Source organism: Artemia franciscana, chromosome 15 (genome assembly GCF_032884065.1).
Source record: "Artemia franciscana chromosome 15, ASM3288406v1, whole genome shotgun sequence".
Taxonomy (NCBI): domain Eukaryota; kingdom Metazoa; phylum Arthropoda; class Branchiopoda; order Anostraca; family Artemiidae; genus Artemia; species Artemia franciscana.
The window spans coordinates 7,706,820-7,719,094 of NC_088877.1; the positions used below are offsets into that span (position 1 = coordinate 7,706,820).

Consider the following 12,275-nt stretch of genomic DNA (forward strand, 5'->3'; position numbering starts at 1 on the left):
CTTTATTTGCGTAATCAATTTCAGCAATAATTGTTTTAAGATTTATTTCAGTCATTTATATTAGTACTTGTTTTTGTTTTTTTTTGCTATGATTATTTATTTAATTTCTGTTTGTTTTTGGTTTCATTTATTCTTCAATAGTAAGTTCTGGTCGCTTTAAGTGAAAATTTAAAGTAATTTGGATCTGCTGATCTTAAGTTTAATATTGCCAATACTTTTCTTAGAAAACTACTTTTTCAGATTTTTTTTTCAATTAATTACTTAAAAGACACCCTTAGACAGTCAAAATATTAATATGAATATAAACAGAATGCTTCAACTATCAATATTCTATAAGTCTATAATAGATACATTTATAGATATCAATTATATATCTATGTAGGCTATAATTCTATATATAGATCAATATATCTGGATATTGTATATCAGCTTTTCAAAGCCACTTAATAGTAGAACGGTCTATCATAAAAGTGCTACAAGGTTTCTGCGCCTCATTTCAAAATTAATAAAAAAAAGTTTTTCAGCTGAAAGTAAAGGGCAACATTAAAAAACGGACAGAAATTATTACGTATATGAAGGGGATCACCCCATAGTCAATACCTCGCTCTTTGCGCTAAAGTTCAAATTTGGTTCCAATTCTGTAAGAATAACCCCTGAATCACAAAGGCCGTTTAATTAGAATAAAAACTTCATTTGAAAGTACTAAAAAACTGTAGCGTAAAGAGTGAGGTATTGACTAGGAGGCGAACGCCCTCATATACGTAATAATTTCTGTTCATTTTAAGTTTTAATGTTGCTCCTTGCTTTCAGTTGAAAAAAAAACTTTTTTTTTAAATTTAATTTCTGATCGTTTTTCAAAATAATGCTGGGAAAACCGGCATACAAAATTCTCTTCCCCATGAAAAATTACTCCACGGAAAAGATCCTCCAACGTAACTCCTGACCCCCTCCTCCACCAGAAAAAATCTCACCTGAAAACATTTTTATACTTACTAACAACCAGTACTATATGTAAACACTGGGCAAAGACCATAACTCGTAGCCTTTCCCCAGTCACTGCGTGGGATTAAGTCATGTGACGGAAAATGAGTTAGGGAGGGGGCCCAGTTGCCTTCCAATTTTTGGCTACTTAAAACGGGCACTATAACTTTTAATTTCCATTCGAATGAGCCCTCTCACGATATTCTAAGATCACTGGGTCGATAGGATCACCCCTGGAAAGAAACAGATACACATCCGTGATCTTTCTTCTGGCAAAAAAATAACAAATTCTACATTTTTGCAGATGGAAGCTTGAAACCTCTACAGTACAGTTCTCTGATACGCTGAACCTGACGGTGTGATTTTCATCAAGATTCTATCATTTTAAGGAGGTGCTTCCTCATTTTTTTTTTTTTTTTAAATCAGGTAAATTTCCTCAGGCTCATAACTTTTGATTAATGAAGTTCTTTTGATGTATCTATCGGTAATAATATTTCGTTTTTTAGAGTTTTGGTTACTATTGAGCTGGATCGCTCCTTACTTACAATTCGTTACCACGAACTGTTTGATATACTTTTCAAAGTAACTACATCCCATACTGGCCGGAGCTTTAGAAATTCGATAAAGTTAATGATATAAGTTCCAGTAATTTATGTATTCGGCAAAACATTGGATCAGCTGTTCTCATGCTAAAAAGTATTGATGCACTCTAAGAGAAATAGTGAAAGAAATCCATCCAATTTTATTGTTTATTGTTTCTAACATCCAACCGAGAGCTACCATACATCCGGCAATAAACTGTCTTAAAGTTGTTCATTTTTCTTCAAAATTATATATGAAAATAAATCCTTCAAGTCTTTTCACTTAAATTCGGGAATTAATGACTCAAAAGAAGAATTTTTCGTTTAGACTCAACTAAACATTCAAAAAAAAGACTCAACTCAACATTTGAAAAAGTGAGGGGCATCAAAGCTAAACCTTCTGAACTGCCGATTTTTTTTCCTTTTTTTTGTATGGGATTTCTTTATAGTTCCAAGTAGTTTGCTTTAGTTTTTCTCCAAACTTGGGCCTCGTTTAGATTCTCCCTAGAATTAAATTCCTGCATAGTTAATAATCCCATCCTATTATGTGCTTGACTCTAGGATTTGCATGGCTTTATAATCAAACTAAACTAGTTCTATTTATAAAGTTTTGGGACAAAAGAAGCTGTTGAACACGATTCAGACTTTCGTCTAAGCTTTCTGCGAATGTTTTAGAGCTAGCACTTTCAAAAGATTTGAAAGACGATATACAAAATTTAAAACTCTCCCTTTGGATGTTATACGAAACACCGTGTCCTTCAGGAACAACCGGGCCATATCCCATTACAGTGTCCAATCTTGTCGTTATCTGAAAAAAAGAAAAATATGTTTTAGTTTTACCAGCACTGTTTCTAATATTGAGAGTTAAAGGCTCGTGAGCATCGTTTTTGACAGGCTGGTGACTCCCAACTGCCTAATATACACCTCTAAGCGTAAGTTCTTCTGTTATACATAATAGCGAACCAAGCACAACTTGTAGCAGGCTTTTGAGACACCAAACCTCCTTGCACAATAAATGGCACATTTTCGTCACGTTAAACAGCATGGAATGCACCGCATGGGGTGACTTATTTTTGAAAGTAGACATCACACATATCAAATAATAATATGCTGTTTATAAGATTTTAATTAGCACCATTACTAAAAATGAAAATTAGCTAGATTCAAATTTTCTAAAATTTAACTTTCAAACCTCCCATCTTGATCAAATGAAATCTTATAACAGAAATTTTCCAATGATTAATAATAGAACAGCAAACCAGTCAAGATATATTCTATTCTCTGTTCAAGAACAATTTTAGCGTTTACAGGAGATATGCGTATTTTTTTTTTTTTTGCTTTTCCCAACATTTTAACAAGATTTATTCATTTATTAATATCAAATGCCGCATAAACAGTAATACAGATCACATATTTTCACTTGACTTAAGTGCTCTCTGTCCTTGACAATCAGTTTGCGGTCTCCTTTTTCACCAGTCTATTGATGGTTGTGGGGGTCCTGAAACATAGTTAGAGTACCCTAATCTGGGGGTCATACATTCAGAAAAAAAGGGCTGGATAGCCCCCCTGGTGTGCACTGGACAGGGCCTATCGGTGTATGGAAACAAACGACCAGTAAAAAACTTCTCCTAGCAATTGGTGAAATTTCTGGTGCTACAGGATGCCAAGAGGGGGGTACAATTGGTAGTAAATACACTTGACCCCTGCTAGGTACAGAGAGTAGCTGCTTACCGCTGTCCTGGAGCCAGCTAAGAAACCCTTTCCTTAATTTTCACACATTGTAATGAGAACTAATATCTGATCTCTTTTACTTCTTATTTTTACTTCTATTCCTCCATGAATCACTCGATTTTTTAGCATTACTGTAGTTTTTCAGGCCTAAAGTGAGATAGTAGTTACTCAAGAGTTTTTGGTTGTTTTTCAGCCATTGTAGATTGGCCCCAATGTGAGGTTATTAAACTTTTACAGATGGAACGAATGGACCAGATTAAACAATGTTACCGTACTTAAGATGAACAATCCCCAGATTTTCGTAGGAATACTAGTACCGCTACTCCTAGTGGTTCACTTTAGTAGCAAGCCGCTTCTGGTCAATACAACCGTAACCGTTTCTTCACAACCCCTAACTACTTAGAGCTTCACTTTCTATCCCCCTCCCAGAGCTGGATTACCATGCTTACGTTGAAAAATCCTCAAATTTTCATAGAAATACTAGTGTTGCTATTCCTAATACCTTAATAATATTCCTCAGAATTTTACAGAAATGATGGTAATGCCACTATATCAAACAGTTCGCGGTAACGAACTGTAGTAAGGAGCGACCCGGCTCAATAGTAACCAAAACTCAAAAAAATTGAATTTTGATATCAATAGCTACGTCAAAAGAATCGCATTTTAATGCTGATTTTAAATATATAAGTTTCATCAAGTTTAGTCTTACCCATCAAAAGTTACGAGCCTGAGAAAATTTGCCTTTTTTATGAAAATAGGGGGGAACACCCCCTAAAAGTCATAGAATCTTAACGAAAATCACAACATCAGATTCAGCGTATCAGAGAACCCTACTGTAGAAGTTTCAAGCTTCTATCTACAAAAATGTGGAATTTTGTATTTTTTTGCCAGAAGACAAGTCACGGGTGCGTGTTTATTTGTTTGTTTGTTTTTTGTTTTTTTTTCTTTTTCCCAGGGGTCATCGTATCGACCAAGTGGTCCTAGAATGTCACAAGAGGTCTCATTCTAACGGAAATGAAAAGTTCTAGTGCCCTTTTTAAGTGACCAAAAAAATTGGAGGGCATCTAGGGCCCCTCCCACGCTCATTTTTCTCAAAGTTTTCGGATCAAGATTTTGACAGATCAATTTTGTTCAACATAGTCGAAAATCATAATAACTATGTATTTGGGGATGATTTACTCCCCCAAAATCCCTGGGGGAGGGGCTGCAAGTTACAAACTTTGACCAGTGTTTACATATAGTAATGGTTATTGGGAAGTGTACAGACGTTTTCAGGGGGATTTTATTTTGTTTGGGGGGTGGAGCTGAAGGGAGGGGGCTATGTTTGAGGATCTTTCCTTGGAGGAATCTGTCATGGGGGAAGAAAAATTCAAGGAAAAGGGCGCATGATTTTCCAGCATTATTATAAGAAAACAATGAAAAATAAACATGAAAACGTTTTTTCAAATGAAAGGAAGGAGTAGCATTGAAACTTAAGACGAACAGAGATTATTACGCATATGAGGGGTTCTAAAAATACTTTAGCATAAAGAGCGAGGTATTTAAAGGAGATAATAAAAATATAAGATTATGAAAGTTTGTTACGTAAGTTGCTAATTTATAAGTTACGTATATTTTTTACTAATAAAAACGTTCGTTAAAAATTAAAAGTTCTAGTTGCCTTTTTAAGCAACCGAAAAATTGGAGGGCAACTAGGCCTCCTTCTCCACCTCTTATTTCTCAAAATCGTCTGATTAAAACTAAGAGAAAGCTATTTAGCCAAAAAAAGAATTAATATACAAATTTAACCAAAACCAAACATGCATTAATTCAAAAACGTTCAGAAATTAAATAAAAAAACTAATTTTTTTAGCTGAAAGTAAGGAGCGACATTAAAACTTAAAACGAACAGAAATTACTTCGTATATAAAATGGGTTGTCCCCTCCGCAATCCCTCGCTCTTTACGCTAAAGTTTGACTCTTTGCCACAATTCTACTTTTTAAAACCATTAAAAGCTTTAGCGTAAAGAGCGAGGGATTGCGGAGGGGACAACCCACTTTATATACGAAGTAATTTCTGTTCGTTTTAAGTTTTAATGTCGCTCCTTACTTTCAGCTAAAAAAATTAGTTTTTTTTTATTTAATCTCACTTTAGTACCAAGCCGCTTCTTTTTAATGCAGCCACGTACGTTCCTTTTTTACTCCTATCTACTTAGAGTTGCATTGTTTATCCCTCTCCCAGAGGTGGATTACCATACTTACGTTGAATATTCCTCAGAATTTTATAAGAATACTTGTACTGCTACTCTTAATAGCTCACTGTAGTACCAAGCTGCTTCTGGCCAACACAGCCGCGCACGTTCCTTCTCCACTCTTATCTACTTAGATCTTTTACTCTTTATCCCCCCTCCTGTAAGAAATCCTGTTTTTCTTCCTATACAGCCTCTTCCTGCCCAATTGGGGACGGCGTTCTTTCCGTTTGTCTTTCACAGATGAATTGGTGACACCAAGCAGATACTTCAAAGAGCGGAACGAATTAATGAAAATGATGCGAGGGGGAAAATGTGTTTCTTAGAATCAAGGGGTGGTTGCAACTTTGTTCTTTTTTCAGCAAAATTACCAAAAAGTCTACTTTCAATTAAAATTAAAAAAAACTTTTGTTTTAAATCTAGGGGAAGGGGACAATAATATAGGGAAGAGGAATGCTCCTAGGTGGGTTAAAAACAATATTACGAACAAAACTTATCATAGGCAGCGCGATAGCGTTGCCTAATTAAAGAACGATGTTGGCACAGTTTATTATTTTTTGTTTTGGCTTGTTTAGACCAGGGCACTTTGTATCGAAGGAGTTGTCGCCGAAACTTCAAAAAGGACTCATTCAATGGGAAACTAAAAGGGCTAGTGCCCCTTTTAATAATCGAAAGTGAGTGGAGGACAACTAACCCTCTCCCAAACCCCCCATTTCCCCAGGTATATCCAATTAAAATTTTGGGATAGCCATTCTGTTCAGTGTAGTTGAAATGTCTGGGAATTATGTGTTTGAGGATGACAACTCCCCACAGCCCTAAGGCTAAGGGTTGTAATTTATGCCCTGGGGGGCATTTAAGGTTCTCATAGAAAGCGTTGCAGCAGAACCTTCAAAAAGGGCTCAATTAGAAATTAAGAGGGCTATTGCCGTTTTTAATAGTTGAGAGTGATCGGAGGGCAAATGCTCCCCCTCCCCACGACCATCATTCCCCAAATATTTGCGATCAAAATTTTGATATGGCCATTTTGATCAACATGGTTGAAAGGTCCAGAAATAATGTCTTTGAGGATGACAACCCCCCTCTCTAGCCCTCAGGGAATGGTTTTAAGTCACCCCCTTAGGAAATTTAAGGGTTTCATAGAAAGCGTGGTCGTATAAGCTTCGCAGGGGGTTCATGGAATTGATAATCAGAAGCTCTGGTGCCCTTTTTAATAGTCAAAGCGATCGGAGGATAGCTACCCTTCCTCCCACACACACACGTCGTATTGTCCCGAAATGCATCGAATAAAAATTTTGAGATAGTTATTTCGTTCAAAATAGTCCAAATATCATATAACCATGCTTTATTGGTTTTAAAAAATCCCCAGAGCCTGGATCAACATGGTTGAAAGGTCCAGAAATTATGTCTTTGAGGATGACAACCCCCCTCTCTAGCCCTCACGGAATGGTTTCAAGTTACTACTCCCTTAGGAAATTTAAGGGTTTCATAGAAAGCGTGGTCGTATAAACTTCGCAGGGGGTTCATGGAATTGATAATTAGAAGCTCTGGTGCCCTTTTTAATAGTCAAAGTGATCGGAGGACAGCTACCCTTCCTCCCACACACACACGTCGTACTGTCCCGAAATGCATCGAATAAAAATTTTGAGATAGTTATTTCATTCAAAATAGTCCAAATATCATATAACCATGCTTTATTGGTTTTAAAAAATCCCCAGAGCCTGGGGGCAAGGGTTGTAATACATGCCCGTTGCATTTAAGGCTTTTATAAAACGAATAGTTGTATAAACTTTAGAGGAGGATCATTAGATTAAAAACTGGAAGTTCAGATTCCCCTTTAAGAGTCAAAATAACTGAGGGCCGCAAGCCCCCCCCCCTCAACTACCCCCTCTTCATTAAATGAATGTGATGAAAATTATAAAATATCAATTTTGCTCAAAATAGTCTAAAGAACATATAAAATTGCCTGTAGGGTTAACACAACCCCCCCGGTACCCTGGGGCTAGGGTTTTAAGCCATGTCCTGGGGCATATAAGGTTTGTGGTCATACAAACTTCAGACGGGGCTCAATTGATTTGAAAGTTGATGTTATAGGGCCTTTTTAAGAGTCAAAGTGATTTGAGAGCAGCCACCCCCCCCTCCATGCTCATCATTTCCTTTAACACCTCCTATCAAAATTTGTAAATGACAATTTTGTTCATCGGAGTTGAAGGGCCCGGAAATTATGTCTGTGAGGAAGACAAACCCCCTACAGCTTTAAGGTCAAGGGTTGTAAGTGAGGCCCTGGGAGCATATACGGTTCTTATAGAAAGGGTAGTTGTATATGCTTTGAAGGAGACTCACTGGATTGGTAATCGGAAGTTAAAGTGCCTTATTTAAAAGTCAAAGTGATCAGACCGCAGTCCCCCCCCACCCACCCGTGCACACACACACAGAAACGTTGTGTTTTCCAGAAATGCATCCTATATAAAAATTGAGACAGTCCTGTCATTCAAAATAGTCCAATGATCATATAACAAGGCTTTTGGGGTTGATACAAACCACCAGAGTCAGAGGGCGAGGGTAGCAAGTTATGCCCCTGGGGAATTTAAGGTTCTTATGGAAGGGATGGTTGTATAAAACTTGTATAAAACCAAATGAGGTGGATGGCTCATTTGGTTCTAATTGGAAGTTCTAGTGCCCTTTTAAGAATCAATAGTGATGGAGATCAGCTACCCCCCCTAAACTACCCCTCTTTTCACCAACCCCATCTGATTGAGATAATGCGATGGCAATTTTGTTTCAAATAGTCCAAAAAATATATAACAATGCTCTAGGGTTGGCACAGCCCCCAAGAACCCCGGGGAAAGGGCAATAGCTATGCGCTGGGGGCGTATAAAGATTTTATAGAATGTATGTAAAGGTATTCATATTTGACTTCTACTTTCCCAAAATATGAAGGGCATTAAGGTGAGTCTTTCAGAGAATGTTGAGAGGAGTGTTGAACTAAATCATAGCATGTTATGGGTATCTAAGTTGTCAAAAGAGTGTAATTCAGGAATGACTGAGTATATTAATTTGGAATTATTAGGAAACATAAGGGAGATGTTTAATTTACGAAAAAGGCAATATTTGTACGCTACTACTACTACAACTATTGCTGCTTCTACTTCTACCACAAGCACTATTACTACAACCACTACTATAACTAAAACTACTACTTCTGTAAGGAGAACTAATAAGGCTGGGGATATTGAAAGAATAACTAAGGAAATGTTGAGGGGAAAGTTGAGCAGAATCAATACATGCTATGTGTATACAAATTGCTGATACAGTTGTTTTAGTAGTATTTTTGGAATGGCTTATCATATCAAGAGTATATCATATCAAGAGTATTCAGCTGACCAAAAGGCAAAATGTACCTGCTACTACTGCTATTAATGCTACTGCTACTACTGTTCCTACTAATAATTATGCACTTTTACTGCTACTACTATTTTTACTACTACCACTACTACTATGATACTGGTTGAATTACGGCTACACGTATGAAGGTGAAAATGTGACAGAATATTGAGGAGGAATTTGAACCAAGTCAAAACACACTAAGCGCTTGCAGATTCTCAAAAGAATTGACTTGGTTATTAAGTTGAAACTTTCGGAGAATACTTAAGGGGGAAAATCAATTAACAAAAAGGTAATATATGCATATCACTACTAACACTTAACCTGTCAAGGTGAAATTTCATGGACATCATGAAAGCGATGTTCAACTGACCAAAAGGCATTATGCCAATGCTACTTCCGTTATTAATACTGCTGCTACTACTACCACTGCTAATACAACACTAACACTGCAACTACTTTTACTACCAACGAAACTACTGTGATAATTCAAATTTTTGTGAAATTCGAACTAACAAAAGACAAAATAAAGGATCTTCAGAATTAATTTGTGCATTGAGTTGTAACTCTCAGAGAATACTTAAAAGGGAATATCAATAGACCAAAAAGACAATAAGCACACACTACAAATAATACTACTGCTACTACAGCTTTTAATAGTTCTACTACTACTATTACTATTGCTCCAACTACTACATCTATCGCAACTACTTGTAAGGTTAAGAGCATTAAGATGAAAATTTCAAGAAGTATATGAAAACAGGTTATCAAAAGAGCAAATCGACAATATCATAACAATGGCTGATTATATTAAGTTGAGTAACTATACAACTGCTGTGACTATTATTACAACTATACCTAAGGGTATGAAGGAGAAATTTTCAGAGAATGTTTCTGAAAATTTCTATTGTACGGATCAAAATCTGCCATACTTATCCAGGTTGACAAAAGGGCATATCAGTATTATCTTAGGAATAGGCTCCTGTGTGGAATTAAAACATACAGCACTGGGTGTGGGGGATATTGAACTAAATAAAAAACAATATTTGTATCATAATGCTGCTGCTTCTACTCCTACAGCTATTACTACTGCTACTATTAATATTACTGCTACTACTACTGCCGCTAAAGCTAAGAGTACTACTATTAACTTTACTCCAACTCCTACTGCTTTAACTACTGGTGCTACTACTAATAATAATAATAAACCTAAGGGTATTTGGCAACACTGGTATTCGGGTATTCGGCGAAAATTTTTGGCAACACTGTAACTGTATTGAAATAAATCGAAATACTTTGGTATCAAGGTATCAAACCTAAGGGTATCAAGGCGAAAATTTTTGGCAACACTGTAACTGTATTGAAATAAATCGAAATACTTTGGTATCAAGGTATCAAACCTAAGGGTATCAAGGCGAAAATTTTTGGCAACACTGTAACTGTATTGAAATAAATCGAAATACTTTGGTATCAAGGTATCAAACCTAAGGGTATCAAGGCGAAAATTTTTGGCAACACTGTAACTGTATTGAAATAAATCGAAACACACTATGCCCACATAGGTTGTCAAGAAGACGTATTAGCAATGCTTCGGGACCGGTTGATGGTATTAAGTTAAAAATTTCATCCTGTGTTGAAGGGGATGTTGAAAAAAGGTACTATGTGCATACTGCTACTAATGCTACTAACTATTACACAAGGTGAGGGTATTAAGGTGAAGTTTTCAAGGAACATTCAGGCGGATGCCGAACTAAATCAAAACGAAGTATGATCATGTTGAATATCAATAGTATGACAAAGTAATATCTCAGTAATAGCTTATATTATTATGTTAGGCCTTTCAGGGTAAATTATGACAGATTTTAAACTAGCCAGAAGACATTGTGTGTATACTTTTGATACCGAACTAAATCAAAACGAAGTTATAGCTGAAATCTCTAGGGCTATTGCGTAGGTCAGCTCTGTACAGTAATGCAATATGCCCATTATGTTTAAGAACTAAATTTTGCCTTCATACTAAATCAAAAAGCACCTGAGTACGCTGACTGCCAATAAGACATATTAGCAGTATCCCAAGAATGACTAAGGGTAATATGTTCAAACTTTCAGGGCTATTTCTAGCTCTTAACTTCTGCTCTTAAAATTTAACTAGATCAAAAGTGGGTGAGTGTATCCAAGCTTTCAAAGATTATAGGTAATTTTTTTTGTGAATGGTATGAAGTTTTATTTTTCAGGTCAACTAGAGAAGGAATATAACTAAATTAAACACTAGTATTTGTATCCAGATTCTTAAAAGGGTGTATGTTGTTAAAAAAATTTGAAAATTTTTCTCCAGTATACAACTAGCAGGCCAAACTATAAATTCTTAAAGAAAACCGAAAGCTTTGAACTATTATTTTCTTTTTCCCTGAAAAGACTAATGTCAATTTAAAATAAACAGAAATTGATTTAAAAACTTTTTCCACTAAATAAGTGTTTCATAGAAAATCAAAGAACTCCATTAAACCAAATATTAAAATCAAATAATCTATCAAGCGTAAAACTACCATGAATCAGCATCGATAAATAAATGAAACCCAAAACGAACAGAAATTACAATAAATAACAGATTGAGACTCAAAACGAGCAGAAATTAACATGAGTAGGACTCAAAACCTTTATGCCTACCCAAGGCTAGAACATAATTTGCACTTTAATGAAAAAAATACCATGTTTTCACTTTTTAACTTTAATAAATCAAATATTATTAACATTTTAAGGAATAAATATCAGCATATGCGTATTAAGCTGACAATACACATTCATTTGAATTTTTGCAGTAAAGTACAAGTTATGTTCTTGCCTTAAGACGGCATAGGGGTTCTCTTTTCATATAATGTCAAATATTTTTCACTCTACTGTCAAAACAATACAGAACAAATGTGAAAAATTTTAAGACTGTGTAGCCAAGCCAAATTGTTTTATTTGATCCGTTTGTCCATTGTCGCAAGCTTTTAAAATACAGTGCGAAACATTGTAGGAATATTGTAACAAGAAAAATGACACGAAAATACCTGTTTTGCAATTTCCGCCATTCAGTTGCTATCCCCCATTCATAGTGAAAACACCTAAACTCGTTTAACCAGTGTTATAATTTGTTCGTGTCATATCGGATGCAGGAAATTGATTTGGATTAGCCTGCTGCAAACCTCTTTGGATAATATTTGGCGCTATATGAAGCTGGGGGGTCGTAAAAAAGCCCCCCTTGCGTGTAAGTCTTTGTCTCATGTTCATTAGAGTTACTAATTAGTAGTTTACGATGTCATTTCGGAAAATCGGAGATGTTGCGGTTACTAAGTTTCAGGGTTATCCCTTGTGGCCAGTTAAAATTATT

General features: G+C 35.9%; 1 protein-coding gene across 1 annotated transcript in view; it reads right to left on the bottom strand.

Annotated features, from left to right (window-relative positions):
- Positions 1-796: 796 nt before the first annotated feature.
- LOC136036659 (choline O-acetyltransferase-like) overlaps positions 797-12,275 on the bottom strand; it is an 88,153-nt gene continuing 76,674 nt past the window's right edge. The window contains exon 14 of the mRNA XM_065718960.1: positions 797-2,370. Coding sequence (XP_065575032.1) covers positions 2,143-2,370 — 228 coding nt within the window. The 3' untranslated portion in view covers positions 797-2,142. The remainder of the gene's footprint in view (positions 2,371-12,275) is intronic.